At 49.8% G+C, this 24,707-nt stretch overlaps 1 protein-coding gene across 2 annotated transcripts in view; it reads right to left on the bottom strand.

The window, feature by feature from the left end:
• LOC138468319 (exportin-5-like) overlaps positions 1-24,707 on the bottom strand; it is a 2,047,117-nt gene that overhangs the window by 27,768 nt on the left and 1,994,642 nt on the right. For both annotated transcript variants that reach the window (XM_069608821.1, XM_069608822.1), the window contains exon 34: positions 4,743-4,907. In XM_069608821.1, the coding sequence (XP_069464922.1) occupies positions 4,743-4,907 (165 nt within the window). The remainder of the gene's footprint in view (positions 1-4,742; positions 4,908-24,707) is intronic.

The raw sequence follows: 24,707 nt of genomic DNA, 5'->3' as shown, positions 1-24,707 counted from the left end.
CATGGGCTTCGCTGGGGTGCACAGGCCTAAAGCATCCACTACCCTGTCGACCGTTCTTTGGTATTGGGAGCTGGCATGCCCATAAGGATTGGCCTGTTGGGTGGAAAGATTTGGGGAGGTGTTTTGGCCTCTAGCATCTTGTAGCAAGGGCGATTAGATCTGTCTGGTCGATGAAAGAAATCCCACCCACTTGACTCTCCTGCCATGGGCTTGAAGCTGAAAGGCACTTGATCCCGATCGTCATCGAAGACTGATCGCAATGGCTCAAAGAAAGACTCACTCGACAACAAATGATCGATTGGATGCTGGCGCCAACTGCTTCATACCCAACGGTGCCGATGGCTTTGGCGGTATGGCCTGTTTACCGACTGTTGGAATCGAGCCTGAAGGCATTGTACCTGACACTGTCTCCCCGACGGCAGGATCACCGGGTATAACTGGAGCCGCTGAGGCCTGCTGCGTCCAGGCTGTAACCGTACCAGCAGCAGCAGCTAACTTAAAGCTCTGGAGCACTTGCACCTTAACGGCCTCCCACTCATCCTTCGTTGTACCCAAACTCAGGTGAGACTTACCCCGTTCCTCCGAGTAGTAAGATTCGTGCCTGCGTCAATGACAACACATTTTCTTGTCAGAAGAGTGTGATCTCTTCTTCGCCTTCTCCAGGCATCTGTCCTCCTTTTCTGGGGTGGGTCTCTCTGTCTCCTGCTCCGATGATCGGGTGTCTGGTGGACGATCTAGCCGGGGACTTTGACAGAGTGTGTGGGATCATAATGTGAACTTCGCAGCCCGCCCCCGTAGCAATTTGGGATTCATCTTTTTACAAATACTGTGTGGGTAGGGATTTGACATTTTCGCATTGCAGTCGTTGCATCTCTTCAATCCAGACGCCTTAGGAGTGGACTACACGGCAAAGATCGTTGAGTTTTAACACCCAGAAAATCTCATTCAGAAAATCTAATTATCACATTTTGAAATTCTCAGACGAGATTTGATCCCAACAAGCAGTGCACTGAGCTTGTGGAAAACTGAGGCACGAGGGCATAGTGACGTAATATAAGTATGGTGACCAATGTCACGTCCGGAGTCTACTAGCTACACGTAGAGTGAAGAGGGATCGACGACCGAGTAGAGACGCACTTTGCCCTCTGTCAAAACATTATCCAAGCAACCGGCCCTGGAAGGGATTCCTTTCCGATGAGGAATCTGTGGGAGAAAGCAATCCATTGAACTATACATTTATATATAGATGGGTAGAGCTCACGGCAAAGCTGTATCCCATGGATGTTGCATACGGAGCGATGAGACCGTGAGAGGGTCGGAGGCAACACTGATTTGCTTTAACTCTGGCAATGCATCTAAGGACCATTAAACAATCTTGTAGAGCTAGCCAACTTCCACCTCAGCCTCTGCTATCTTTACAAACTCATAAGACCAGCTACCTAACCAGCAACCTCCATAGATCAGACATTTTGCCTTTTTTCAATATAAATTGCCCCATCTGATCAGTTATTTAGCCCACACCTTTTGTCTACTTTTCCCCATTTTTTTAAATCTTTATTCTATTCATGTTATCATTCCTTCAATATTTATACCGAAATGGCATCTTTCCACTGCTCAATATTCACTCCTTCTCTCCTCACAGCCTTGGGTGACTTTCCCATTTTAACATGTGGCCTAGAACGTTCTCATTATCTTTTCCCATGATGTGAACCTGGCTGCATGCTTGCAGAAAACATACTTCCCTTTTGTGCTTCTTCTCTCCCACCATGTTTTATGGTGGATGCATTCCTGACGCCTTTAATGCTCAGACCAGCAACAGGAGACTGGCATCTGCTCTCATCTGATCTCCAACCCTCAACCCCATGCTCCTGGCAGGAGACAGCTATAACATTCCAGATGGGGAGCAAGTGCAAATGGATCTAGGTCACCTGGCCTAAGCCCCCACCCACCTGGTGCCTTCCTGGTTGCCGCTCTTTTTCCGCCACTTAAGGAGCCCACCAGCCTCTTTTCCTTTGCAGATGGGGAGCAGGTGGATCTAGGTCACCTGGCCTAAACCCTACCCACATGGTGCCTTTGTGGTTGATGCTATTTCTCCCCACTTAAGCAGCCCTACAGCAGCTTTTCCTTTGCAGAATGGTTGCAGGTGCATGTGGATCTAGGTCACCTGGCCTAAGCCCCGCCCACCTGGTGCCTTCCTGGTTGCCGCTCCTTTTCCCCACTTAAAGAGCCCTCCAGCATCTTTTCCTTTGCAGATGGGGAGCAGGTGCAAGTGGATCTAGGTCACTTGGCCTAAGCCCCGCCCACATGGTGCCTTCCTTGTTGCTGCTTTTTCCCCACTTAAGGAGGCCTAAGTCTCGCCCACCTGGTGCCTTCCTGTTTGCTGCTCTTTTTCCCCACTTAAGGAGCCCTCCAGCCTCTTTACCTTTGAAGTTGGGTACAGGTGCAAGTGGATTTAGGTCACCTGGCTTAAGCCCCGCCCACCTTCTTAGCCCTGCCTCTTCCTTTCTGCTTTTAACTCTTAGATCAAGGGCGTCTCTCGCCCGGGCATCTGAAGTGAAGGGCAGAAGAAGAAAAAGGCAATTTCTGTTTGGACCTGGGCAGAAGAAGAACAGGGCAATTCCTGTTTGGACCTGGGCAGAAGAAGAACAGGGCAATTCCTGTTTGGACCTGGGCAGACAAAAAAGGGCAATTCCTGTTTGGACCTGTTTGGACCTGTTCGGTCCCAGGGCCCGAACCCCTGCTCAGACAGCAAATAAGTATGCACCAATATGTGTTTACTCCGTTTGTCCCCACAGGCCATCCCCACCATCATCAGGCAATGGCAACATCAACTTCTCTGGTGCTGTGGTGAGGACAGGTGTTCTGTGGCACAGTAAGTTGTGCCAGCCTGCTTCCAAGGCCTGTGATGTAAGGCCCCTGTCTGCTCCCTGTCCGCTACTTTAACGCTGCCCGCTTCTGGTATGTTGCCCCCTTGTTGTATGCCTGTATGCCTACCTCTTGTATTTCGCTACCCCCTACTGTTGTATGCATCTGATGCCTGTATGCCTGCCTCTTGTATTTCGCTACCCCCTCCTGTTGTATGCATGTGATGCCTGTATGCCTGCCTCTTGTATTTCGCTGCAGTCTCCTGTTGTATGCATGTGATGGCTGTATGCCTGCCTCTTGTATTTCGCTGCCCCCCTGTTGAATGCATGTGATGCCTGTATGCCTGCCTCTTGAATTCCGGGCCCCCCTGTTGTATGCATGTGATGCCTGTATGCCTGCCTCTTGTATTTCACGACCCCCGCCCTGTTGTATGAATGTAATGCCTGTATGCTGAATCCTTCATCTTGCTGTCCCCTCCCCCTATGCTATCCCCCCTCTACATCAATCAATCCCTCCCTGCCCATTTTGTTAGTTTGCATTGTCACATTATGGCGACATCATCACCGCCTTGTTGCTGATGCTTTGATTTAACTTTTTGAACTCATGTGACTCTTGTTGGGTCATCATCTCGAATCTCGTCGTTTTCATGCTAGACTTCCATAAGCATCATGTAATCATGGTGGCCTTGAATCGTGCTGTGCCCCATCCACGACTTGAACCCCGGCTTGCACTTGCTGTTCTCTCGCAACATTTTGTGTTCAGTACTTACCTCTGCAACTTGATGTGCTCTCTCCAATTGCTTTTTCTGCTCTAAAAGACTGTATTTTGCCCGCTTTGCCTCTTCCTCTCTTTCACCACACTCACTGCTTCTCAATCTTCTCCTCCTCTCCCTATCTTTTTCCCTCTCTGCCTCCCCCGCTCACCTTACTTTATTCTATGCACTTACTCTATCAGATATGTCGTCTGATCGAGTACGATAGTAGCTTGTTTGTTCATCCCCCTCCCGCACTTATTTGTTCCTCCCTCTCCAGCACTACCTGAAATGCTGTCAGGCCTAGTACGATAGTTGCTTGTTTTGTGCCTCTCCTCCTCCCTCCTCCCGCACCACCTGTCAATCTCCGACACTACCAGAAATGTCATCAGGCCTAGTACGATAGTCGCTTGTCCGTTCTCATCTCCTTCATCCCCCTCCCTATCTTTGTCTAAGCTCTTGCACTATCTGAAATGTCGCCAAGCTTAGTACGATGGTTAGTTTCACATTCTTAATGTCACAAGGCCTTGTTAGAATGTCATTGTATTTCCCTTGCTCCCTCTCTTGCCTTGAGGCACTTTGAAACACGTGTGTATAGGCGCTATACAAATAAACTATCATATATCACATGCAGTTTAGATTTTGCTCTTTCATTTCACTGCAGCCCAACACTGAGGTAAACATTTCCTGCTCACTGTCTTCCACAATCTCCCCTTTTCTTTCAATGGGTGTATGTAGTGCGTGAATATATGCAAATGGCTGGATTGTGGAGATGGTTAGAGCCTCTACGCTGGCCTACAGAGAACCAGAACCTTATCCGGATGAACCTGGAGTGAGTATTCCACAATTCAAAGGTGTGGTGGAGGTTTGGAGATGGAGAGGCAGATTTAAGGGGAAATTAATTAGAAGTTACCTTCTACATGTGGCGAGGAGTCACTTTCAATTTCCTGCCTCGATTCCTCAAGCATAGAAATGCCACCACACACTGAATTGTACATTTATTTATTTCGTGGCATGTATAAAGCACTAATGGCCATAAGGAACATCCAACAGTATGTGGTGAATCAGGATTAGTGTAGCTCAAGCAAGAACATGCGAGTGTAGACACACACTGTCTCTATCTTACCCCAACGTAGCCCTGCAGAAGGCTTGCGAAACAGTACTTCCTCATAACGTAGTCTTCTGGTGAAAGGGGTGTGCTAATAACCCTCTGATCATATGACAGCAAGAAAACATCCACAATTCCTGGGAGCTGCTGGAGAACTTCCTTCAACTTTGCATATCTGGGGCGCTGCAGAAACACAAGTAAAATGTTATGCAACTGAAAAGAAAGGGATGTAGGAAGCATGTAGTATCAAGGGTAGGTTAAAAAAAAAAGGTCCTCCTAACTTTTGTAACTTTCAGGCTCTTAGTTTAATGAGCCTGGGATGCAGCTGCTCATTTTACAGGGGAGAACATGTGCTCGGCGGAACAACAGATGGTCTATGTGAATGCCTTTAAAATAGTATAGAAACATATAATAGACATTATTTACCATTGTTAAGAACATTTCAGATGGATGCATAACTTCATCCAACAGATTCAGAATCTTTGGAAATAGCTGCAGACACAGAGTGGTCCCAGAAAATGTATGCATGCATGGGGTTTAAAAAGCACCACCTAGATGGAAAGCAACAGAGCTCTGCACCAAGGGGGTGCGTGCACCCATGGAGGTCACAACTAAGGCTTTAGGGGTTAGCAGAGGAGCTGGGATGGAAAGTGGGAGGGGGAAATTAGGATTGAGTGGAGCAATCAATGATAGGCTAGATTGAGGGGGGAATCTTATCTGCACTGGTAAGTTGTTCAAGAGAAGCAAACATCTACTACAATCAGCACTCTAGAAACAAATCAATGCCTGCTGGATTAAAGCATGGCAATGCCCCTATGTTTTACTATGCTTGGCACAGGCCAAACAGGAATTGATCCCCCAAAAGAACACAGATGTAAACATTTCAATGTGCAAGCTACCAATGAAGCTCAAAAAGTCGCACCACCTCTTTTTTCCAGATACACACAACATATCACTTCTTACACAGCAAGAGTCATTTATCACTAGCCAGTGGCGAGTGAAAGATTTGAGGCCCCAAACACCAGGGACAAATGGAGTGAGGACTTGGACAGACCGACCTCAGAGACCTGGAACCACCCACCATCTCTGTGGCTACAAAGCCCATTACCTTATCAGTCCCAGGAGGAAAAATTACTTACTGTGCAATGTTGTTTCTATGAACTTTACATCCACATATTCATCCCGATATATCCTCTAGCACAAGTTCGTTCTGAGAAAGTTTCACCAAGTGGCAGAGTGGCTTTGTGCCGATCATCTCAGACTACCCACTTCCTCATTCCTGGACATGGTATTGCCCCTCTAAAAAAATGCCCAATTACCTCAGTTCTCTCCCTCCCATGACCTCTGTATAGGGAGAATCTGAAACAACAAAGGGGGTGGGGGGGCTGGCTGGCATAGCAATGCAATATCTGTGGGAGGAGAATCCATAGAAAGAACATTATAAGGTAATGTTTCCTTCTAAAGTACTGCATCCTCCCACAGATTCCTATTCCTGATAGACTCCCAAAGCAGTAACAGAACTATGATGCCAGAAAGAAAAATCACACAACAGAAAATGTTGCCAAACAGGCATCTCGGCCAGCCATCAGCTCCAGACGAATCTATGTTATAACTATGTATTTTTTAATGCAAATTTCAAAACAATCGAAAACAATCTGAATTTTCTAAATGTTCACACATTTCCTCGAAAACCCCAGCAGCCCCTCCTCACATCCCCCCACTTTAAATAATACCCCCAAACAACACCCCTTTATTTTATCGAGGAAATGTATGGAAATTAGATTTGAAAAGGAAACATGTTTTCTGCCACGCAGTATTTGTGTTCATGCAATATCCTCCAGACATTAGGGCTGGGAGAATGTATTAGGGATGAAATAAGTCAGCCTGGCAAATTTCTATCAGTGCCTTCTCCCTCTGTAAGGCGGACCCAGAAGCCACTCCTCTGGTGGAATACCCCTTCAGCCCTGAGAACTATTCAGTGGGAAAACCTTTGCTTTGTCAAGGCTTTGCTCATCTAAGCCTGCGAAAAGGACACAAAAAGCTAATCATCCATGTGGAAAGAAGCTGTCCTGGCCTTACAGAAACGCTTGACGTGTAACCTATGTAACCTGTCCTACTCCTTCGAAGAGTGAGGGGGATGGAAAAACACTGCCAACTGATGTTTCTGATTTACATGACATTTTAAAATAACATTCATCAAAAAAGAAGGCCTCAATAGGACAGTGACTTTCACCTTAGAGAAATTAAGATAAAGTGAGTTTACAGGAAAGTGCCTGCACCTCACTAACACTCCTAAAGAACAAAATGACCACCAAAAAGATCGTTTGCAGAGTGAGTAGCCTAAAATAACACTAGTGCATAGCCTCAAAGGGGGAACCCACAAGTTAAGTAAGAACCAGATAAATGTCACAGGATGGGACCATGAACTGTGGAAACAATTGTCCATCTCTTCAAGATTTGGCAAAACCCAAAGAACAGTGAAAAAGAACTAGTTACTTACCAATTGGTAACGTACTTTCGACTGGATGTTCCTCCAACGTATTCCACATCTTTGACATGTAATGGCCACCGCTGTGCACTTCGGAAACTTTTTCAGCAGAGGGCATCCTGCGTCAATGATGTCGAGTCGATGTCCCTTGAAGGCCTCAGTCGTGGGCGACATAACCAGATGTTATAAATAGGACGCACGGCGCCCATAGCCTCAGTTTAAGTTTTTTTCCCACAGAACGTATGGCACCAGTCTCATGCCTGCTTGAATGCACATATCCTTGCGGAAACGTAAGCTGTAATCGCATAGGAAATTATCCAGAGGGGCAGGCTGGGAGGGCGCTGTGGAATACGTTGGAGGAACATCCAGTCGAAAGAACGTTACCAGTTGGCAAGTAACTATTACTTCGAATGGATTGTGTCCTCCAACGTATTTCACATCTTTGACAGACTCCCAAAGCAGTACCAGTAAATGGAGGAGGGAAAAGAATTTAGAGTACCCAATCAGATTGCGGAATAAAGAACCGCTTTTCCAAAGGCCATATCCTGACCATGGATTGTATCCAGGGAGTAATGTTTAACAAAGGTGTGGATTGAAGTCCATGTAGCTGCATCACAAATATTCCTAATAGGAACCCCCCGCTGGAGGGCTGTGGAAGTAGCCACGCCCCTAGTGGATTGAGCTTGCAACCCTTCAGGAGGGTCCTTACCCGCCAATCGGTAACACACTGTAATGGTGAGGATAATCCACCTGGACATGGTCTGTTTGGTAACAGCCTGGCCCAATCGGTGTCCAGCATATCCTATAAACAGTTGATCGTCCACTCTGACCCTGGACATCCTAGAAATGTAAAAGCTCAGAGCTCTCCTAGGATCCAACTGATGGAGTCGCTCCTCTTCCTTACCCGGATGAGGAGGAGGGTAGAAAGAAGAAAAGAACCACCTTTTGGCTTAAATGATATTCACATACTACCTTAGGTAGAAAAGAGGGCTGTACCCTCAGTACAACCCTGTCCTTGTGAAACACAGTAAAGGGTGGCTTAGAGGAAAGTGCCTGCAATTCACTCACTCTGAGAGCGGAAGTAACCGAAACCAAGAACACAGTCTTGAAGGACAGTAATCTCAAAGGACAAGAGTGCAATGATTCAAACGGAGCGCCCATGAGAAATTTCAAAACCAAATTCAAATCCCAAACCGGCACCTGGAAAGGGGACGACGGGAATTCATTAGTCAGTCCTTTAAGAAACTGAGAAATCAAAGGAATCAAAGTAAGAACATTCTTCAGACGAGCGCTTAAAGTTAGACAGCGCCGCCAGGTAACCCTTAATGGTACCCACTTGAAGGCCCCTGTGGGCCAACGAAAGTAAGAAAGACAAAACCATAGGAATGGAGCACTGAAAAGGATCCACATTGTGACCTCTGCACCAGTTGCAGAACTTACGCCAACGGTACAGGGATTTTGTTGCAGGCCGCCTGGCCGAAAGCAACACCTCCATCACGTCATCCGGGAGGTCCCAATCCTTATATCTCAACCTTTCAGCTACCAAGCGTGAAGGTTGAGAGTTTTGGATGGAGACCCTGATTATGAATCCCAACCCCCACCCCTCCTCCCACCCCCACCTCCATTGCGCAAGAGCAGATCCTCTCGGGAGGGAAGACGATGTGGAGGGCAGATGGACATTTCCTCCATAACGTCCGCAACACTTGAGGAATGACGGGGACTGGAGGGAACACGTATAGCAGTGGGAATGACCAATCCACCACAAACGCATCTCCTAAGGCTCCTCTTGGAGGAAATTCCCTTGAGCAGAATCTCTCGCACTTCAGGTTGACACTGGTGGCGCAGAGATCCACTTGCCACCCGGCAGGGAATTTCGATCTCAGCAGTTCGTCTAGCCGGTGACGAAAATGCGGCGAAGATCTCCTGAAGGACTTCCTGAGCCAACTCCCACTCGTAAGAGATCGTGCTCTGCTTGCTCAGAGCGTCCGCCACCGCATTTTCGTCTCCAGCCAGATGAACTGCCGAGATCGAAATTCCCTGCCGGATGTCACAGAACCAGAGCTGCATTGCCTCTCTGCACAACGGGAGTGACCCTACCCCCCCCCCCTTGAGGTAAATGGCCACTGTGGCGTCCGTCATGATCAGGACACTCTTCCCTGTACAGAAGGCAGACAAGCCTTCAGGGGTAGCCTGATGGCCCTCAGCTCTAACAGATTGATGTGGAGTTTGGACACCGACGGAGACCAATGACTGATGGCTGTTAAATCGTTGGCATGAGCGCCCTATCCTGTGAGGGAAGCATCCGTCACTACAGTCACCTCCGGCCATGGTTGCCAAAACAGTTCCCCCCTGATCAGGTTCCCTTCGTTGGCCCACCAGAGAAGATCCTGGGAGACCGAGAGTGGAATCTGAACGGGATCCCACATCTTGCCTGAGAACTGTGACCACTGCACCTTGAGAACCCATTACAGGGATCTCATCCGCAGCCTGGCCTCTGGCACCAGAAAAATGCAGAATGCCATGAGGCCGAGTAACCTTAAGAAATCGAAAAAGCCGGGAGACTCTGGGCCCGTTGAAACGTGTCCACCATCTGCACAATGTGATGAGCCCTGACCTTGGGAGGCGAGCACTTCCCCAAGGATGTGTCTAACACAGCCCTGATGTACTGGAGCTGTTGGGAAGGTGTCAGATGCGACTTACTGAAATTCAGGGAGAAGCCCAGCCTGTGAAGAGTGCGGCAGGTGAGACCGAGGTGATCCAATGCTTGCTCGGGAGAGCGTGCCCGGATCAGCCAGTCCAGGTAGGGGTAGACATGAATCCCCCTTGCCTGAGGGACGCTGCCACCACCACCATTAGCTTGGTGAAGACCCTCGGGGCGGAGGTCAATCCGAACGGCAGGACCCGAAACTGAAAGTGCGAGTCGCCAGCCGCAAACCTCAGGTACTTTCTGTGCTTTGGAAGAATCGGCACATGAAAGTAAGCATCCTGTAGGTCCAGAGACACCAACCAATCCTGAAGTTGAAGGGCCTGGAGGACTTGAGAAAGAGTAACCATCTTGAACTTATCCTTCCTTCGAAGTTTGTTCAACCAACGCATGATGGGTCTCAATCCCCAGTCTTTCTTTAGGATAAAATAAGGGGAATACCATCCCTTGTTCCTTTCCGCTACAGGCACCAGTTCTATAGTGCCTTTCTCCAACAGGGTTAAGATTTCCCACGCAAGGAGCGGATCCGGAAGCTTCAAAGAGTTTCCCTGGTGGATTTTCGTGAGGCCACTGAAGGAAGGGAAGGCAGTAGCTGTGGGCTATGGTATCCAGAACGCACGCATCTGAAGTAATGGCTCGCCATTCTTCGAGATGGTGAGACAGTATGCCCCCAACCGGCGGACCATGGGACATGGCCTCATGACTTTTTGGAAGCGGCTGCGGCAGTGCCTGAAGACAAAGAGGCAGCTGCTTTAACGGCTTTGGCACCACGATTTCCCAGACCACCACAGGTACTTTTTTGCTGTCCCCTTTGATTGGCAGCCCCTCTCGTTCTACCAAAGGAGGAGTAGTAACGAAAAGAACCTCCCCTCCATTGCTGGCCCCTAGGACGAAAAGGCGGAGGTTGATGCACAGCTGCGCTTAAAGATTTAGCCGCAGCTTTCGAGGTCTGCAACCTCTCAAGGCTCTCGTCAGCCTTGCTGCCAAACAAATGTGTGCCATCAAAGAGCATGTTCAGAAGACAGGCCTGCACATCCGGAGCAATACCAGACTTCTGCAACCACGCAAATCTGCGTAGAACGGTGCTCGCAGCCATGGATCGGCTAACACTGTCGGCCGTATCCAAACCTGACTGAAGGGATTCGCACATGGCATCCTTGCCGTCTTGCACGAGAGCAAGGAACCCATCCCTTTCTTCGCCCTTGGGAATATGCTCAGCCGCTAAAGAAACACAGTTCCACAAAGTGTGTGAGAACCTTGCCAAGGCACAAGTGGAGTTGGCTGATTTCAAGGCTATGCTCCCAGCAGAAAATACCTTCCGGGTCCAACCGGTGAAGCGCTCGTCGTCCCTATCCGGGGGGATGGTAGGGTACGCCACCTGCCTGGAGGTGGCCATAGCTGCCTGAACCACCAAACTCTCGGTAGTGGGGTGAGTAGATAAATAGCTGGGGTCGCTAACGGAAGGGCGCTACTTCTTTGTCAAAGATTTATTAACAGCCGGAAGAGATTCCGGGGACTGCCAAGCAGCTGCCACCCTTTTCTGTAAGGTGAGATAAAATGGTAAAACCGGGTCAGAGGACGGACCTTGATCTAAGATGTCCATTAGATCATCCTGCACAAAGTCTTCAGTAGGACTGGACCAGCCCAGATACTCTGAGTCCCTAGCCATGAGCCTCCTGTATGAAGACTCTGCATGAGCCCCAGGCTCAGGCCTACCAAATTCCACTTCCGGAGCAGTGTCCAACGCATGGGCATCATGGAGGGTCTGCCTCAACCCCTCCAACTGACTGTCTCCAGAAAAAAATGGAGCCTCATCAAGTTCACCAGGGTCCTCAAACTCAGACCTTTCTTCCTCTTCATAAATGTCATCCAGAGGGAGTTGAAACCCGGGCCCGGAACCAAAACTGGCCTCACAGAATGCGCCGTAGCCTTCCTAGGAAGATCCACCACATTGGGGTACTCCAATGGCAAATTTCGGGCAAAAATCCCCGAAAGCTTCGGCCCTGAGAGCGTCGACAACCTCGATGTCGTGAGCGTCGAAGGCTTCAGCGTCGACACTGGTGCTGATGGCGCCGTGGGCTGATAAGATGGCAAAGCGTTGACATCAGAGTCGGACGGACACAGCGCTGACCGAGTCGGCGCCGGCATCGAGCCTTAGTAGGTTGCAGCGATCTCGCCGAGGATGCGGACCGAGACCTAAAAGCACGTCTCTTTCGACTCTCCGAAGCCTTGTCCGAACGGGACCTCGCAGGTTCCCTATACGAGTCGCGTCGCGAACCCGAGCCCAAAGGCGTGCGGGCCACGGTATGAGATCGATCCTGGCCGGCTTCGTTAGAAGGCACGACCGGACCCGTGCCCTGCGATTGAAATATCGCTAACATTTGCTCCTTAAAGGTAGCCCATTCCGCCACAGTCGAGGACTTCGTCAGGCATTCCACTTTCCTCGCGACTCTCTCCTCAGAGGAGAACGGGGAAAGCGAGCGGTGACGGCGCTTCCACGAATGCTGCGACGACGAAGAAGGGCGGGCACCCCCATGGGACCGAGAACCCCGGGCCTCCACCCGACACGGAGAGTCGCCCCTCGAGTCGTCCGTGGACAACCCTTTGGGCTTGGACTTGGATTTTCAGGACTTACTGGGCTTAGAACCCCTACCTACCTGGAGCTTCCTCTTTCACTCTCGCAAGGCCTTGGCAGTCAGCGAATGGCATTTCGAACAGTCCTCAGTGTTGTGCGACTCACCCAAGCATCAAATGCGATGCGGGTCGATGATCGCCATTTTCAACTTGCAGTCCCGGCAGGTCTTGAAGCCAGACAGAGGAGTCGGAGGGGGTCGAAGAAAAAGACATCTCAACGATGAACACACGAGGCGCGCCGAGTTTCACAAAGCAACACGTTCACAGAAAAAACAGAACTGAGGCTACGCCGTGCGTCCTATTTATAACATCCAGTGACGTTACTCTCGACGGAGGCCTTCGAGGGACATCGACTCGATGTCATCGACGCAGGACGCCCTCTGCTGAAAAAGTTTCCGAAGTGCAAAACTGTGGACCTTGCATGTCAAAGATGTGGAATACGTTGGAGGACACAATCCATTCGAACAAACCTTTTTTCTGAATTCTGCATGGCGCTTAAAGATAGAAATGGCAGCAAGGTAGTCCTTGATTGTACCCATCTGCAACACCTGTTTTGTCAGTGATCACAAAAACTCCAAAATAGAGTATGTAGGGCAGGACAAGTGATACACACACCAACTCCTGCACCAACCTTTGAAATAAATTCCTCCACCTGCACGCACATATACACTTTGATGCAGGCTCAGGATGGACAGCAACAACTTGACCACCTAGTAATTCTGCTCGCACTCAAACATACCTCTTCCTCTCAACAGCCACACACAAAGACAGAGAACAGGGGTGTAGGTGCTGCACCCAACTCCCCGACTGGGATAGCAGTTCCATCTTCACATGAACGCCCCAAAGTGGTCAGATGGCCATCTTGAGAAGGCCCAAACACCATGTCCTCCCACAGCCAAATCCAGTGCGATCAGAACCATGAAAGACTGAAAATCTTCTCAACTTCCAGAGAACTAAGGGGATGACTGCAATCAGCGTGAATACACAGTGGAGTCTGAAAGTCCACTCCACCAGAAACACGTACCCCAATGCCCTGTCAGAGGAAAATCCCAACAGAAATGTTTTCACTTTCTATTGTTCATCACGAACCGATCAACGACAGAAGATCCCCAAAGGTCGAAGATCTCTGAAAGGACCTCCAGTCCTAGCTCCCAGTTGTGGAAGACTGCGTCCGCCCAGGAAGTCTGCCAACCCATTCTCTGTCCCATCTAGATGGGCTGCGGATGCCCTTCTCTAGAACCCAGAAGAAAAGCCAAATGGACTCCCTGCACAGGGACAATAACCATGCACAGACGCTCTTGTTGAGGTAAGTGCATGCGTCCCTTATTGTCCGTCAGAAATTATAAGTTACTCACTGTAGTGACTAACATACTCCTAGCCCATAGTCCCCATTCCTCCATACTGTAGAGGGGCGTCCCTAGCTAGAGACAGGAGACAACCTTTTTCACCCGAAAAATCATCTTCCCCATTAAATTTAGATGTGAACGGGTGGGCGGCCCCCATGCGCTCCCCTGACTCCGCCCACCGGCGTCACTACTCGGTCCCCTTTGACGCATCGACAATATTACCATTGCCCAATGACACTAGTTTTATTAGGGGGAGGATGGTGGGACATATGGAGGAAAGGGGACTAGGAGTACGTTAGTCCCTATGGTGAGTAACTTTTACTCCTACGTCCCCCGTCCCCTTTCCTCCATACTGTATGGGCGATTACAACTGAATGTAGCCCCAGGGTGGAGTGATGCCCCTCCTAGGAAAACAAGTTCCTTAACACTGCCTGAACCAAATGCTGCGTCCGCCCTGGAACTGGCATCCAAGCAGTAGTGCTTGCAGAAGGCTGAGTGCGTAGCCCATGTAGCCGCCTTGCTGATGACTTGCCATGGAACGTTCCTTTGGAAAGCAACCGCTGTGGCCATGGCTCTGATAGCATGGGCATGCATATTTCCTGGGAGAGGTTTGTGCTGCCCCTCGTTAGCCTCCTTGATGGACGTAACCATCCACCTTGCTTTGGAGGCCTTAGACGCCTGATAGCTAGGCTTAGAACTCCCTTCCCCCGCCCTAACGGTGACAAAGAGAGCATCTGATTTACGGAAGCTCCTGCTTCTGTCCAGGTAGAATTTTAGAGCACGCCTGACATCTAGACAGTGCAGAACCCTCTGAGCATCGTCCTTAGGGTCTGCGAAGAAAGTAGGTAACACTATCTCCTCATTAAGGTGAAACGAGGATACCACCTTAGGTAAGAATGCAGGGCTAGTTCTAAGCACCACCTTGTCCTTATGAAAAGTAGTATAGGGCTCTGAAGCCACCAGTGCCTGGATTTCATCGCTGACCCTGCGTGCACATGTAAGGCCCACCAGGACGGCTGTCTTAATGGTGACCAGCCTGATGTCGCTGGATGCCATAGTGTAACGCTTACCTGAACTCTGCGGGACGCCCTAGAAGCTCAGGGGATCTTCTACCCTTCTAGTCTGACGTAGAAAATAAATTCTGTGGGTAAATAAATAATATAACCTTTCTCAGTTATGTATTCCCTGATATCACTACTAACAATGGAATTATTCTCTCTCAAATGATGAGCTTACCTTTGATTTTAATTTTGAAAGCTCTCCATCCTGCTCTATACAGGGGCGCTAGTCCTGAAGATGCTGGAATCGAGAGGAAGTTTGTAATATGGGGAAATAAACTCCTAAGAGTTGGAAGAACCTCTCAATAAGGAGTTGGAAAAATGATACATGGCAAATGAGGAATATCGAACATATGTGTATTGTAGGATAAATCACATCAAAATGCAATGTTATGTGAAGACAACTTCCAAAATAAATGCCCACCAGAAAACCTTCACTGCACAATTGTTAGTGCCATCAATGGAACCCACAATGAGGAGAATGGGATTATGATAATAGGCCAAAGGGAAAATCACTAATGTGCGTGTATCGTAGTGGGGAAACACATCAAGTGGAATGCAATGTGAAACAACATCCATAATATAATCATTGATCAATGGAAAACTTTCACAGCACTGTCGATAGGAGCGCTACCTATGGGACCACAACCTGTTCAAACAACAGTCAGGGAAGTTAACATAATAAGAAGCGAGGGGTTAATCCTCTGTGAATTCAACAGACACAAGCAGCGGTGTCCGTGTGACCTTTTTAACTAAGCGGAAAACACTAGCGGTGCACGCTAAACATGCGTACCCTTAACTTATGCAAATTTTGTCAGGCAACAATAAACTGCAATGTCATTCACCTCAGAAACGGACTCAAAATGCCCAAAAAACATGGGTGCCCTTAACTCATGCAATTGTGTCAGGCAACAATATGATACGTAAATAACGAGTCGAATTATGACCCAGAAAATGGTACTTTAGTGTGTGTCGGAAAACCTCTCTCGTGCTCTGAGAAGAACCATCAGTGATGGAACATAACCACTAGAGAAAAAATGTGGAACGAAGGGGCAAGGACTAAGATTACAGGGAGGGGGGTTGTGAAATAGGAAGGATAACTACTAAAACAGACAGGTTTCTACGAAAATAATCTTGACAGGAATCAGCTGTAATCTTCAGAGGAACCGCGGCAAGCGTTACACTGCAAGGCACTCTATGACGTGAAGCGCGAGCCTCCAGCAAGGCGGGGCTAATATAGCCCAACCAGGACAACTAGACCAGCAGGGTTAGTTTCAGAAAGGCACAAATAGACGGCCATTAATGAAACTAGGAAGTCTATTTGTTCTATGGGAAACTACAGTATCCGTGAAACCAAGGGCAATAACCAATCTCTTTCCTTAACCCTGAAACAGAGCCCTATTCTGTGGTCATGACACATAGGATCGAATGGTTTATGTGCCAGTGCGCCCAAGACCACTTTGAGGTCCTACACCGTGTGTGGCTTCTTGATTGGTGGGTATATACCCAATACCTCCTCCTCTGAGTTGCGGTAAGCTCTGATCGCCGCCAGATATGTGCGACATGTGTCCACCTGCACCCCAGAGTGTGCAAGGTTGTGCAGAGAAGGATAGGACGTCGTCCAACAGGCAGGACAATGGAACAACCTCCTCTGATTCAGCCCAGTGGCAAACCTAGTCCATTTGCTTTTGTACTGGTTACTGGTAGCGTCGCTCCTAACGCCCTGTATAATGTCTAGGTTAGTCTGTGACAGATGCTGATGTCTTAGTGTGACCTGTTCAGGAACCATGCTGCGAGGGCCAACTCCTGGGGGGCGGGTGGATGACCGTGCCTCCCTGCTGTGATAGTAGGTGAACTGGACCCAGCGGAAGGTGCACCGGAGCCTGATCCGACACGTTGAGAAGTTACGAGAACCATGGCTTGCTGGCCACCTTGAAGCTATCGGGATGATACGGAGGTGCCAAGCCTTCCGAATCTTGCAAATTACCCTGTGGACCAGGGGGGTGGGAGGGATGGCATACGCGTTCATGTTGTTCCATTGGATCTGCATCACGCTGCCCAGAGAGCCCCAGCCCTGTCCATGCCAGGACGCAATCTGGGGGCACCTCCTGTTGGACCAGGTGGCAAAGAGATCCACCTGAGGATGACCCCATCTGTCAAAGATCCCCTGAAGGACCTGTTCATTCAACTGCAATTCGTAGTTGTCTGCACCCAGCCTGCTGAGCCTGTATGCCTCTCGGTTGGACTCCCCTTTGAAGTGAATTGCTGTCAGGTGCACGTTGTACACCAGAGCCCATTCCCAAATGCTGACTACTAGAGTGCAGAGGGGAAGGGACCTGGTGCCACGCTGCTTGTTGATATAATACATGCTGGTGGAGCTGTCCGTTTAAATGAGGATCGTCTTGTCACTGATCATTGGTAGGAAGGCTTTGAGAGCGAGCCAGATGGCCATCAACTCGAGCCAGTTGATGTGGGTCTCCTGCTCCTGAAGGGACCAAACCCCATGGACACTGTGGCTGACCAAGGTAGCTCCCCAGTCCTCTAGGATGAGTCTGTGGTGATGGTAACCTGCGGTGCTGGTTGCCGGACGGGCCTGCCTATCCACAAGTTGTAATCCGTGCTCCACCAGACTAGGTCCTGGTGGAGATGAAATGGGATGCTTATCAGCTCCGCCTGGGAACCCTTCTGCCGACTCCAGGAGGCTGTAAAGTGCAACTGTAATTGCCTCATTTTTAGTCTCGTGTACGGCACTGCCAGGAAACATGCCGCCATGATACCCTTGATAGCTGCAATCTTGTCCTCTGAGGAGAAAATTATCTCAGAGCTCGTATCCCAGATGAGGCCCAGGAATGTTAAATTCTGCGTAGGCTCCAGTTGTGACTTCTTGAGATTGATGGAAAATACTAACTTGTGTAGAGTATTCATGAGGGCGGAGGCGTTGTGGTGAACTGCCTACCGTAGACCTTGCCCTGACAACCCAGTCTAGGTATTGACAGACGTGGTGACCTTGAGCCCCGAGAAGGGCCGTCACTGCGTCCATCAGTCTTGCAAAGACCATGGAGGCCGAATTGAGGCCAAAGGGTAAAACCTTGTATTGGAAATGGAAACCCATGATCCTGAACCTCAGGAAGGACTGGGGTTGTCAGATCGGGACGTGGAAGTACTGTTAGGCAGAAACCTGTGCAGTTCCCTTAGGGACCACTGCAAAAGATTTAAGACTACAGGTGTTTGGCAGTAAACCCACTTGGTAGCAGTCTGTACCACACAGATTCACTTGGTAGCTGTGGCTGAGCAGTCAGACTTCCCTCAAGAAGAGTTAGGCAGTATACAGAGCATAAAAAATAGGTACAGAATTACAGTAGCACAAGCAAACACTGACCAGAGCTTGGGTGTAAAAGTATATACTTATTTATTTAACACACACTTGTAAAACACACTAGCACTACTAAATTGGTAAGATAAGTTCAAAACACAATCACTATTAACATATGTACATCCCTGATTACTTGTTGGACAAGTCTTAGTTAACACCACCTATTTCCAGACAGAGGTGAGCGCTTAACGTTCGATGGCACTCCAACAAGTTAGATAAAAAGGGAGGGAAAAGCAGAATTATGGAAGCATACACAGTAAACACTTTTTAAAGACCCACAGCAAGTTTAGGAAGGCACAGTCTACTGGTGAGCAAGGAAGTTTGGGTGCCAGGACCACTTTCAAGGGAGCCAGGTGGAAGATGCCCAAGATCAGACAGTTACACAGAGTCTTCAAAGTTGGTGGAGGTAGTTCGAAAAAGTTTTAGTTCAGTGCAGAAAAGTTAGCTAAGATGTCCCAGGCTAACCCAGGTTCGAGAGACGAGGATTTAATACACCCCGTTCAAACGGTTGCAAGGGAAGCCAGGCGGAACACGGTACCTTAAATGGAGTGGATCTTCCAGCGGAGGCAGTTGTTCCTGGCAGCGGGTGCAAGTCGCAGCGTCGTCCAGAGGAAGAGAAGATCTCGTCGTGGAGGAAGGATGAAGGTCGTTGCACTGCCAGGGAAGAAACCAGCCGCAGAGTTCTCCGGTACAAACGTACTACCCTTTCAGTTCGCGGTAGTGGTGAAAGTGTGGTATCCCGGTTGCGGGGGTGCTTGGCACAGGCAAGGCGGCCACGAGATGCTCCAGGAAGGCAAAAAGAAGGTAGACTGTTTATCCCCACCAGTCGAAGGAAGAAGACTCTCCGGGCTGGAGATCTCTGTCGTTGAGAAAAGTGGCGAGACGGTTCAGCAGGGCTCCACCGGTGGTGTTGTTGTTGCAGGCCGGCTCAGCTTCTCCCTCCTCGGATTCTTAGGTCCTGTGGCGACTTCTGAAGTTCCAGTCCCCAAAGCCCTGCTTTTATGCAGCACACCCCCATTCACTCAGCCTAGCTGTCAATCAAACATGCTAACTGGTGAGCCGGCCGGCTCACCACTTGGGCCAATCACACAAGAGTGCGACTTGAGTTACCAAGGTAACTCAGTCCAGGGTGCCAAAAACCCCCTCCCACACCCCCTGTTGTACCCAGACAGAGTGGCACCACTTTTAGAGGCTTCTGTGGAGAAGCCCGCCAAAAAGTGGAACAAAGGGCTCGACTTGGGTTGGGATCACAGAAGAGAACACAAACGCCATTTTAGAATCGAGTTCTGGCAAAAAATACCAACCAGCAAATTAATATTAAATAAATAAACTGGCGGTATGTTCGAGGCTATAAGAATTAAATAATTAAAGTTGGTAGCCTCGAACAATGGGAAAATCCCATACAGATATATTTGCGGTCGAATATAAAAAGTAGTATCCACTGCCACCAGCCAAAACTCGATCAGGGGGGACGGAGACGTGCCCCCTCGAACAACAGACCCCGGGGCAATCGAATTGCCCCGACCAGTACGTCCACAATATGATGGTTTGTACTGGTTTCTGTTCATAATTTGGGACTAGCAAAGCCAATGGTGACTTTACATGCCCTGGGAGACAGTAGTCAGTCCCAGGGTATGGAGTCTATGTTGGGGGGGTCGCTACGAAACCCCTGGGTTACGGCACAGAGGGTGCTGTGTAACCCACATAAAAAAAACACATGAGACCCAATGGAGTAAAAGACCCCATAGCCCATGTAACACATGGAAAGTTAAAGGAACACCTCAAATCATGTCTAAGAGTGGGAGCAAAAAGAATCTCACTCTTAGCAGGAGAGAAAAAAATAAACCCCAAAAATCCAGCAAAGCTGCTGGGGGACTCACTAGGTTTGGGAAATTAGCCTTACAGAGAATTCTCCCTAACAAGTACGCATCCTTCAGACCCAGGGACCACATCCAGTCTCCCCTGCACAATGTCTCTGCAATAAGCGCTGGGGTAACCAACTTGAACTTTTGAAGAGGAAGGGAAAGGTTCAGGGTGGAAAGGTCCAACACCACTCTCAGGCCGGCCTGGTTCTTCTTGTGTATGGCGAAAATCTGTGAATAGAAGCTCAGACCCCGCTAGGAGGCTGGGACTTCCTCCACTGCCCGACTCTCTACGAGCGAATTTCAGCCAACAGAGTTGCTGTACCAATCTGTGGGAGTGGAGGGGAGGAGAGAGAAGGAGGGAGAGGTAGGCGGAAGCCCGTGGACACTACGGATAGGATCCAGGAGTCCGCGAACCTTGCACACCAGCTTTGGGAGTGAAGGGGAAGCCTGTCCCCCACTGGAGACTTGTGGATCGGGATGAGCGTGTCATGCCCTTTTTCTGTCTGAGGCTGGGGCTGAGGAGGGGGGACTGAAAAAAGCCATAATGCGCCGCCTTGTGTTGCTTGCGACGGTGCTGGCTCGGAGATTGGTCCGGCTGCCTGGACCGTCGTTCCTGGAAGCTCCAGAACCCTCCGAAGGATAGACCCTTGTCGGAACGCTGGTGCGTCTGGCTGTAGGCCTTAGGAGTGGACTTTGTGAGGATTGATAAGGATTTGGCAATCTGGGAACTGTTGTTCTTATCAAGTTCCTTGTCCGTAGTGGAATGGGACAGGTCGCCACCCTCAAATGGAAGGTCCAGTATATGCTCCTGGACGTCCGGGTTGACCTTGGTCACCAGTAGCCAGGACGATCTTCTCATGCTTGTAGCAATCCAGATGGCACGGCCTGAGGTGTCAATGTGAGCCACCGTAGACACCATTATGTCCTGAGCTACAATCTTGGCCTCCGCCAGCCCCGCCTTGAAGCGTGCCTGACTCTGCACCGGAAGAAAGTCCGCTATTTCCCGCCAGAGCCTTTGGTTGACAGCAGCGAGCATAGCGTCAGCATTGGATTGACGAAGATGAAGGGAAGCGTTGGAATAGATCTTCTTTCCATATGCTTCCAGGATCGATTGTGGCTTGGAGTTGATTGAGGCCGCAGGACTGACAGAGGAGTGTGGCTGAGGATGTGCAGACAGCAAGAGTGGATCCCCCTCCATCTACCTATACTTGGCGTCGAGGTGCCTGATGGTAGGCTGCCCCGAATGAGGTTTAAGCCATCAGTTTTTGGCCATTGCCACCAGGTCCTTTTGCATTGGAATCCCGGTTCTAGCCGTGGGGCGTAGAGTGAGGAACTCCGCCAAGATCCCCGCCTCTGGTTTTTCCACCTCGGGATGTGGGTGCCCCAGGCATTCTGCCAGGCCTGCGAGCCACTCATTAAATGCCCTGGACGACGTTGGGGTAGTCGTCCTCATCAGTGTCCACCAATGTGTCTTGCTGGTCAGGTGCAGCTGGAGGAGTGCTGGGAGTCGGGGGCTGCAGTGTACTGACAGGAGAAGGTGGCTGATGAGGAGCTGCCTTGACTACTGGAGGCATGGCCTGTGTAGTGGAAACTGGCATGGGCAGCTGGGGCTGTATAGGAGCCGGAGGCGCTGGAACCAAGAGTGGAGTGGCCGTGGGCGATAGCGGCAAGACTGGAGGGAGCATGTCCCTGATCACATCCTTGAGTATGACGCCCATCTGTGGGAGACCTCATAAGTGTCAGGAATCTTTCCAAAAACCTGTCCTCACAGGCCGGTGGAGCGCTTGGTGGCGCAGGCATGGGCGGAGGATCCTGAGGGTGCTGGGACCTGGGCACACTCTGCCTTGCTGCATGCGGGATGTATCTGGCCTACGATGCTGAAGGGTATGCTGTAGGCCACGAGCCCGGCGAAGACCAGTCCCACCTGGGAACTTGTTCCCCTACCTGGTCTCCAAAGGGGGATGGTGTTGGGCGAGCCGCCATTTTGCCTGGACTGGCGACCATTATGTCAGGCTGCATGCCAAGAGCCTGTGTCGTGGCACTTGCTGCACTGGGCCCTGCCTCTTTTTAGACTCTTGGCGGTGGAGGTTGAGGCCTATCCTGCACCGCAGGACGAGGCCTGGCAGGCAGAGCGCCACTCGGCTGTGTCGCCGGTAGTGCTGCGTACAGGCGCCCCCTCAGACATCTGTCCAGTACTAGGGCATAGCCCCCGTTAGGAAAGATTCCCATTTTATGTGAAGTTTCCCCTCCAGTTGTGTACCCCCCAACTTTTTGCTGCTGTTAAACACCAGAGTCTGACTTTACCAGAGGAGCACACTCACTTTATTCTGGGGGAACTGACATGTCAGTACCAGGAGACTTTGTTTCCCTTTGTCCTTGTCAATGTTGCAACTTTTCAGCAACATGTTGCAAGTGCACTTGTACCTTACAGTACAGTGCACTTGGACAGGACTGGTGGCAGCTTATTCTTTCATGTAATTTTAACCCTTTCCTGCCAGGTAAATCGTGATATCTGTGTTTGGCACAAATAGGTGGCCTGGTTCCAAAATGCCCATGCCACAAGGTTCTTTGTCCTGTCCTTTCACCATCATGCCCCTTCACCTTCCCCAGGAGGAGCCGACCTGGGTCAGTCCTTATTTGGGCATGCATTCTCCCACAAAATGCCAAGCTTTTGCAGGCTTCTGCATGCCTTGCGTGTGTGCTTCCAGGATGTGGGCTGGACTGTCTGGTTCCAATACACATGCTGGGTGCCAGAGAGCCTGGTGTGCTGTGAATGCCTGGGACAACCATGGTTCATGATTAGTCGACGTATGGTATGCTTGTATGCGAGCAGATCTCCCATTGGGTCCTCTTCATTTTGGCGCAAAGGAGATTTTGGATAAGAGAGGGCTCCAAACACCCATACCATGTCAATCTCTGAAGTTCTCACTGAACGAAGGATAGGATCCAAGTATTCTGAAACTAAGAAGCTGAGTCGAGGAACCGCTGGTGACCCGCTGGAAGGTTTGGCACCCTGAGCCTGCTGTCATCCTGCTGGACTCCTCTGCATTTGATCGAACTAGAAATGGCTGCGTAGACGCTTCGACCCACTGGAATAGTGGGACTAACTATTCTCGGCACCTTCATCAAACCAAGTGTCCCTGAGCCAACCAGTGGGCTGACTAGCTTGCGCAGGACCTTTGCCCCGATACCGCTGCCGTTTCAAGGACACCCTTTAAACTTGGTACATCGCTAGCTCTGTGTTCCCGGCACTCTCACACTGAATTTTGTACACTTGGCGTTCCCAGGTCTGGAGTAAAGGGAGAGAGCCTGATCCAGAGTGAACGCGGTTACCGTGTCGTCCAGCCGTGGTGACGAACTTTGCAGGTGCGCTGCTGCTGTGCCCCTCTTGTCCCTGAAGCCTGCTACAGTGAAACTGGCCCGATCCATCCACCAGGAGCAGAGACATTGCCACTGTCCCGTTTGGGAATCAACGCTGTAACTTTGTCGCTGAAAGCCGCAGAACTGCCGCATTTGAACCTGCAACCGAATTGAACTTGACTGCCGAAGTTTGGTCCGGGGGTCGGTGAGTACTAGCAACCCTTACCGGTGGCCCCTAGTGCATCCAACCATTTGTACGCACGAGTGTGCCCTGAGGGCCACTCTCCTTTTTCCAGATAGCCTGAGCTATCAAACTATTCCCAATTCTTGGGACCTGCTCTGCCCCTGTTGAGGAGACCCTCCTTGAATAGTGGGAACCTATTCGGCATCACCTCAGCTACCTTGATGAGCTGCTAGAGACCCTACAAAAGACCTTGTTTCTCCCATCTGCATTACCGCGTATGCCAGCATTGCAAGTACATTTGAGCAATAGGCTCCTCTCATTTTAGGGACTTTCAGTTAGGATTGCGATTACTGCAGAACTGCCTAAAGACTATTTGCAGTACCTGCTTCCTTCCCCCTTTTAGTTGTGGACCCATTTTGTGCATTACCCTTTAGGCCCCTTGGTCTTGTATATATGTATTTTATTAGGATTGTGTTGGTTTGAAAGTATTACTGTGATTATTACTGTGTGTTGAACTTCAAAGGCCTTGAAATAAATGTATTTGTATGTTTAATATATATACACCTGACTGGGAGTGATTTGTAAGTGTCCTTTACTATGTGTGCTCATTGAGGTCTTTCAGTCACCCTCACCCCTCCTGAGACCTAGTCTTGACCGCTGCCAATGCTACCTTTATTGGTCTGCCTTGTCTAGAAGGTTACCTTGTTCCAAGAAACTAGACTGGCCTTCTGAACCTCTGCCCACCAGGTCAGAGTTCAGAAATCCGTCTTAACAGCCCTCGGCCGGAAATATGGTAATAGAACCTTTCAGTCCCTCAGCGACATCACCGGTAGGATCTCTCGACCCCTCGGCCGGTAGCTGAAGCAGCCTTCGTACCTGCGCTGGTACTAGGACCCAATAGGTCCCTCCCGCTCTGGCACTTCTTGGGGAAGGAGTAGCCTTTGCGGGGTGCAGATGAAAACAGTGCCCCT

The sequence above is a fragment of the Ambystoma mexicanum genome, chromosome 4q (assembly GCF_040938575.1).
Source record: "Ambystoma mexicanum isolate Mex_15411 chromosome 4q, UKY_AmexF1_1, whole genome shotgun sequence".
In the NCBI taxonomy this organism is placed as follows: domain Eukaryota; kingdom Metazoa; phylum Chordata; class Amphibia; order Caudata; family Ambystomatidae; genus Ambystoma; species Ambystoma mexicanum.
The sequence above is the reverse complement of the archived record's forward strand: the minus strand, read 5'-3'. Positions and strand labels throughout refer to the sequence as shown.